This window comes from Dipodomys spectabilis, unplaced genomic scaffold (assembly GCF_019054845.1).
Source record: "Dipodomys spectabilis isolate Male_0828 unplaced genomic scaffold, ASM1905484v1 ptg000289l, whole genome shotgun sequence".
NCBI classification, from domain to species: domain Eukaryota; kingdom Metazoa; phylum Chordata; class Mammalia; order Rodentia; family Heteromyidae; genus Dipodomys; species Dipodomys spectabilis.
In genome coordinates, this window is record NW_024870966.1 from 636076 (window position 1) to 643306 (window position 7231).

Here is a 7231-nt window from a genome sequence, read left to right on the forward strand (position 1 = left end):
CATTCTGTCCAACACAGAGACACAAGGTAGCACATACTTTCACAAGGGCACATCAGAGAAAACCTACATTCCACATATTTATGGGAATTCCAGAAGGGCACTCTTCATATGCATTTGTCTGGACCTGGGGCTCAGATGCTGGCCCATCTTCTGGGAGATTTGAGGCATCTGATTTCCTACTGGTCCCATCCTCTTTAACTTCTTGTAAGCTAAATTTGGAGTTCTCAGATATGGCTTCATCTTCAGAATTTGACTCAATATCACTTTCATTCAGGCCAGGAGGCAATAGCCCACTCCACATCCTTTTTTCTAGAAGGAAAAAGATTTAAATATACAGTAGCCATGGAAACAATTTTAAAAGACATTCCAGGAGCCTAACAAATCTATCAATGATCTCTGCAAATAATCCATCTAAACTTTCTTTTTCTTAGTGTATAATGAGATGAATCCTCTTTATTAAAGCAGCAGCTTAAAAATTACTTTAAACAAATTTGCTATGCATGTACAAATAAAATAGGGGCTTGGGTTCTCTAATACATGGACAATTCTGTCTAAAAAGTGAAATTCAATAAAACATTAATATAAAACAAAATAAAGGTAGATGTTTCCTCTATATTCAAGTATATAAACTAAAAGAACAATAATTTAAAGGAAAAATTTAAGCTATGTAAATTGTTTGAAGAGGTGTGACAGTAAAAAAAAAACAACTCCGTTTTAATTTTTACAGTTTCCTAAGGTAACACTAAAATGAAATACAATTCTAACCTTTAACAAGAACAACAAAATGTAGCTCTTAGAATAGCAAACTCTATGTGGAAAATTAACGTTAAAACTGAAGACAGAATTTAGAATTAGTTACGTAGCCCATTCCCAGAGACAATTATTAAGTTTAATAAAAATGATTTTTAAAATGATGTAATTATTTGCTAAAATTTTGGTAACTGAGCATCTCGTTATTGCTGATCTCCATGGCACCAATCATTTATGCATACCTACTGAGCCAGGTTGTACCTCTCCTGATTTGGTATAAATCTAAAGGAGTATTTTTCTGCCCCATATTGTGATTAGATAGTAAAACCAAACAAAAAACAAAATCCTCTCTATTGGAGTGACAGGCATCAGAATTCTTTTTTTTTTTTTAAATGAACTCTTTCTCCCAGGTCCAAAGAATCATGTTTTTTTGTGGTTTTGGTCCAAATTCATCAGTTGTTGATTCTTTAAAACATTCTCAACAAAATATTCTCTTGGCTTTTTATGAGGAAGAGCTGAGCCAGGGGTCTGTGGCTCACACCTGTAATCCTAGCTGTTCAGAAGACTGAGATCTGAGAATTGCAGTTTAAAGGTAGCCTGGGCAAGCAAAGTCCATGAGACTCTTAATCACCAAAAAGCCAGAAATGGAGCTGTGGCTCAAGTGGCAGGTAGTAAACTATCCTTGAGCAAAAAAGTGCAGAGACAATGCCCAAGCCCTGAGTTGAAGTCCCAGTACCAGCATAAAGAAAAAAAAGAAAGAAAGAAAAGAAAAAGAAGAAGAAGAAGAAAGACTGGCGTATTTATGTTCCAACCATGGAAATCACTTAATACCGCCATTTATACTGCCATTCCTCATTTCTTTATCTGTAACACAGGGATAATTGTATTGCTTACAGTTCTGTTGATACAAGAGATAAGCTATTCAATGGTGCTGAAGAGGATACAGGAATCCAGAAAATGTGAACAAGAAAACCTTAAGATCTCTTGGCTACTGTTATTATTTCAATGACCACAAATTATGTTTTTATTGTTTCTAGTATAAGTAGCATGACTCCCAAGACTTTTGAAATTTCTAATATTTATGGTCCATTCAGACTGATACAATTTATCTATTCCTTAAGTGCTAGGTGCAATTCGGGAAATAAGGTTGGTCTACCATACTACCAGGAAGATAATGGAAATGAAGTTGTATAAAGGTCCTTCTCAAGCAGTAGACTTAATTTTCTATTAGAATTCCTTTTTAAAAATAGAGGCCTAAAATTATAAAAGCTCTAGGCCCCATAAAACCTGTATCCATCCCTAAACCTGGCCTATGAATCTTAACAGCTGGAATAAAAGTACTTGAGATACTCTTAACAAAGGCTAGCATGTAAAATATGTCAATATTTATACCATAATGAGGAAGTATTTTTGAAGTAGAATTTAGTTATTTTTATTTTATAATCCTTTAAAAATAGTTTCCACTGTTCTAATGAGCAAAGATGGGGGTGCAGTAATTAGTTCGAACATTACCTTACCTCTGCCATATAACATACCATTAGGCTCACTATCCATCTGAGTACTTCAAGGTAGTAATAAGTAGGGCCTGTGTTAGAAAGCACTGCTTCTTCTCCTGTCCATGGTACCCTTTACATGCTCACTGTGTACCAAGCACTGAGGGACAATACACAAAACAGGCAAAAATCCACAGTCTCTCGGAGCAATGCTTCTGTGGATCAGCACAAGTGTCACTCAGCCAGATCCAAATTGTGCCTTCCCCAGGAGCAGTGGCACAGTTCTGTAGACCAGTTTTAGCATTCCTGCTGTATAAGTCTATGCTCTGGGCACTCAAATGTGTCTGCCCCTGGGGAGCAGCTTCAGGTACCCTAAAGAAGGCAAGCTTTTCCTCACTGGCCTTCAAGCAGTTACCCCTTTTTAAACGGCTTTTCTGGGCTTTCTCAAAATTATTTTTAGTTCCCATTGATCTGGCATTTAAAAGTGTTCTCAATATGGTATTCATCTGGTAAGATAATTTTCTGGGTGTATCTCAGGAGGAAAAAAGAAAAACATAAAACAAACAAACCCATTAAAAAAAAAGATGCTTATCAGAGATGTTCTGATAAGCATAGATAACCGTGGCTACTTGTAATGGTGCCTGCAAAACAGAGTTGCCTGGGTTAGGAAGCAGACTAACTGCAAACCAGCCAACTGGAGAGGCCCTGGAGTGACTTTGTCATGGGCTCATGTTTGAAAACACGGTCTTCCTACATAGCACATACATGTCATTCAAACATTCTAAATTGGCACCATGTTGAGCCTCCTGTTATTCTGTTTCAGCTACTCTGGAGGATGAGTCTTCATTTCTTTGAGGTGTCCCTGTCTGATTCCTTTTAGTTTCTTTTGTAACAGTAAGGCAAATTACTCCTTAAGAAATTTACTCAGCCATCTCAAGATGTAATACCAGAGAAGCTGAACTTGATTCCCTCCCGCCCAAGTAGCTTTATAGCCAGTTTCATATAACAGTGAATGCATTAATTTGTAAATATCCAGTTTTTATCCTATAACTCAATTTTTAAATTTAATCATTTTTGCCCTTTGATCCAGTTGTACTTTAACTTCTTTTCTCTAAGAAAAATGTAAATAATTCAGGGTACACCTTTTCTCTGTGAATATGACCCTCTTATTTTATTTCATACACTAGTCACTTCTGAAATTAAGATTTTTTTTTCTATCTCACAGATTTTTTTTCTATCTCACAATTATTCTACAAAATGTTCCATATGTACTCCACACAATACACAGTCCTGAGATGACACAATTTACTGTGCATATTTCTGTATTGGCTAGTTTGAATATCTGGGTCTTCTTTTACTTTAAAAACAATTATGATCGTTATTTAGTATATAATGGCAAAAACCAATGCACTCAGAACAAAGCATAGTTAGCAATTCCTGATCTATGTTTTTTGCAATTATATGACAACAGTATCAGGGATCACTCAAACTATCAGTAATTTTAAAATATCATATTTTACTTTTCCTTCCAGTAAGACAGTAGTGCCATCCACATTCAAGTCAAAAGAGCTCAACTTAGTGAAGGCCTTCAACACATGTTCAACAAAGATGTACACTACAAGCCTGATTTCCCTATGAAAAACAATTAACATACTTTACTATATTATAATATAATCTATTAATTTGTTAAATATATGTAATATATCATATATTACATATATGATATATTATTAAACTAATTAATATATGCTACACCGTAATATAGTAAATTATAATATGTATTACATAGTTTACCAAATATAAACTCAGACTATGGAGCCCATAGAGATATGAAATCATAATTAAAGAGCATAAGTCTTCCAAACCCCTTGATTATAGCAGGAAAAACAATCTTTAAGTCAGAAGGTGATTTCTACTCCAGAGCAAGCCACTGCATTTGTCTGGATCTCCATCCATCAATGTCTAAAAAGATGATTTCTGAGATGTCCTACCCCTCTACAATGTTTATTATCTTAATATTATTAAGTGCTCTAAATGCCCAGAGCTACCTCACTCCTTGCTGTAACACATCCCATTTTCTCCAATATTATGTGATTCTGATTAAGTCCCAATAAGTTTCTTTTCTCTACCTCAAAATCCACCCAAACGGACTAGCTTTTAGAGAAAGTGCAGCTCAGAACACTGAAAAAAATTAAAGAAAACAGAAGATAAAACACAAAGAGGAAACAAAGCAGGTCACTGTCACACGTGGCATGTAAACAAGGTGACAGGCGTTTGTGCTCACCACTAATTCTCACAATCACTCTTCCAGTAAAAAAAAAAATTTTAAACAGTCGGGGCTACTGACTAGCCTAATGTATTGGAATCCTCTTACTGTACAAAACTTAAACTTAGGCTTCAAATTATGAACTTTCAGAGAGCAGAATGGGTCCAAAGATTGATTCTAATCTATGATTACTGGATTATTGAAATTAGAGTACTGGTTACTGAAATTTGGTCAAAGAAAAACTTTTCTGTACTGTTCTAAGAACAGAAAGCTATGTAAGATGTTAGGATAAGTTACAATACACGAATGTCACATTCACAGGTTTTTGAGTAGTAATGTCACAGTTTCTGGAGGACCAGGAAACTGTTTATGACCAAAACCACAAGGATAATATGAGCAGCTCTATGTTTCTAGAATTTGAATTTCATTTTCATCAAGTGAAACGGTCTTACATACCATATTCTGTATGCAATTAGAAATCTGAATCTTGTCTTAACCACCATTCACTAGTCTGAAAGACCTTGTTCAATGCTTACACAAATAATCAGTTTATGTGCTGAAGAATTAATTTACTAAAACAGTTTAAGCATATAAATATCATCAATTTAAATGTCTTATTTATGAGACAAATGTATTCCCTTTTCTCAAGAAATCACAGGCCTAAGTTCAAATCTGAGTTCGAATCATGTCTGCTTCTCCGGACAAACGATTTAAGTAGCAGGATTCCGCACGCATACATGCCAGGGCTTTAATTCGAGAACGTGTTTCAGTCGAGGCGTGGTCAAACACTTCCCCAGATCCCTGACCTTGTTTGCAACGATTTGCAATTAACCAGTAAGCATCCGAAGGCTCCTCCGAAGTCGTGTTCGCTGTGAGAATACTTACAGAGTTCAAGACTGCAAGAGAAAGACACACCTTCTTCCTGCCAGGCCGCACAACCCGGAACTCTGCAGGCTCCGTGGCGACGGGCCCACGCTCCAACCTGCGATCGGGTGCGACCGGGTCCCGCGCACGAACTAAGGCCGTCCCCGTGGGGGCGGCCAGTCTACCGAGCCGGCTTCCCGCGAGCGGGCAGCTTCCCGGGACGGAGCCGCAGCACGCAGGGCTCGGTCACCCCGCTCGACCCCTCCGCCCGGGGCGGCCGGGAAACCCGCACCCCTGACCGCAGGCCCTGGCCGGCGCCGCGCAGCCCCTCGGAGCGACGCGGACGGAGCCCCGCCGTCGTCCCTGTGGGCCCGTTGCCGGCTACCGTAAAGCCGGACCGGCGAGCTCTCTCCGCCGCTCTCACAGCCACCCGCGACCAGGACCCGCCCGCGAAGCTGTCCGAGCCCGCCGGAAGGCAGCCCCACGACCAGCCGTACTCACCGGCCAGTAAACAGCTGCCCGGCAGCCATCTTAGGACCGCGTCAACATCGCGCCTTCTCATTGGCTGCGTCGTCCCAGCCAATGGGGTGGGGCCCGCCTGGCCCGGCGGTTGCCATGGAGACGGCTCCGCTTGGCTTCCCTTTCCTATCAACCTGATGGGAGCGGGCGGTTCTTTCTCCTTTCCTGCCCGGTGTTTTCCTCGCTGTGTCTCGGTCCCTTCCGAGCGTTTTTGTTTAGTTGAGGTCTTGTTGGTGGTGATGGTCTGTGTCTATTCGCTGACCCTCCCCAGGTACATCTGGGTGAGTGTGGAAGGTGCTGACTTGGCGAATGAACTGAGTTCGTTGTAGGAGGAGGGAGAATGTTTCTGGTGCATTCTAGGCCTTCCCTTCCATCCATTCTTTTCCCTCCTTTCCTTTCCTTTCTCGTATTCTATGGAGTGTCCTTCGTGTTCCAGGCACCTTGCCCGTCCCTGAGTGAAGGAAGAACGCCGGGCTCCTGCCCTCCCGTAGTGCTGGGATGCAGGCCGCAGGCCGCAGGCCACAGGCCCCGGGCCAGGCCGGCCCTCTGCTCCCCCGCCCCCCCTCTGCCCTCTGAGCCCCCCCCCCACCTGCACTCCCCTCCCCGTGGCCCTCTGTTGTGCTCTGAGGACGGGGTCTGTGTTCCAAAAAAGTGTTTTGTAATAAGTACACTTTGCTATTTTTGCCTTAGAAAACGCAAAGCCTTTATGGATTATAAGAAAAAAAACGAGGCGAATTAAATTTAGCCGAGTTTAATTGAGGCAATATTCATGAATATACAGACAAGTTAAGAGAGCTCCCCCCCTTAAGCCTATCATCTTCATGGATTTTTTGAAAAAACCGGAAGTGGTGGCAACTAGATTGGTTATAGATGGGCATTTGTCTTATATAGATCCAGCTGGCAGACTGTGATTGGCTGCAGGTCAGACCTATAAATGGCCAAGACTCGTCAACTTACTATAAAAATATACTCTTAAATTAAGTTGCAGTTTAAGCTATGTAGTTATTCAAGGTAAGGAATCCGTTTTCAAAAAATATGTCCCACCATCATCTTTATTTTTAACATCTTTTATGAAGCATTCTAAGGATTTTCTTGCACTCTATAGTGTATCTTGAGTTAACATTAAAAGATAGATAAGTCTATTACTTAACTGTCCATTACCCATGCTACATCCAGCATCTTCCAAGCTTATGGAATAGTTCCCTATTCCATAGTATAATTCCAGAATTATACTAGACCCTAAAATGATAGGTTTGTGTGCCAGGGGTTCCTTCCCTTGCTCACTTTCTAGAGTAGATGCAAGGCTGAATAAGTCTCTATATGAAACTCTCCTGGAAAA

General features: G+C 40.3%; 1 protein-coding gene across 2 annotated transcripts in view; it reads right to left on the reverse strand.

Annotated features, from left to right (window-relative positions):
• Fam204a (family with sequence similarity 204 member A) overlaps positions 1 to 5921 on the reverse strand; it is a 31387-nt gene extending 25466 nt beyond the window's left edge. The window contains exons 1-2 of one of the 2 annotated variants that reach the window (XM_042701444.1): positions 5875 to 5921; positions 68 to 309 (exon numbers count right to left, since the gene is read on the reverse strand). In XM_042701444.1, coding sequence (XP_042557378.1) covers positions 68 to 301 — 234 coding nt within the window. In that variant the 5' untranslated portion in view covers positions 302 to 309; positions 5875 to 5921. Of the gene's footprint in view, positions 1 to 67; positions 310 to 5874 lie in introns of those variants that run through there. The other variant, XM_042701445.1, reaches the window with a different exon arrangement.
• Between the last annotated feature and the right edge of the window lie 1310 nt (positions 5922 to 7231).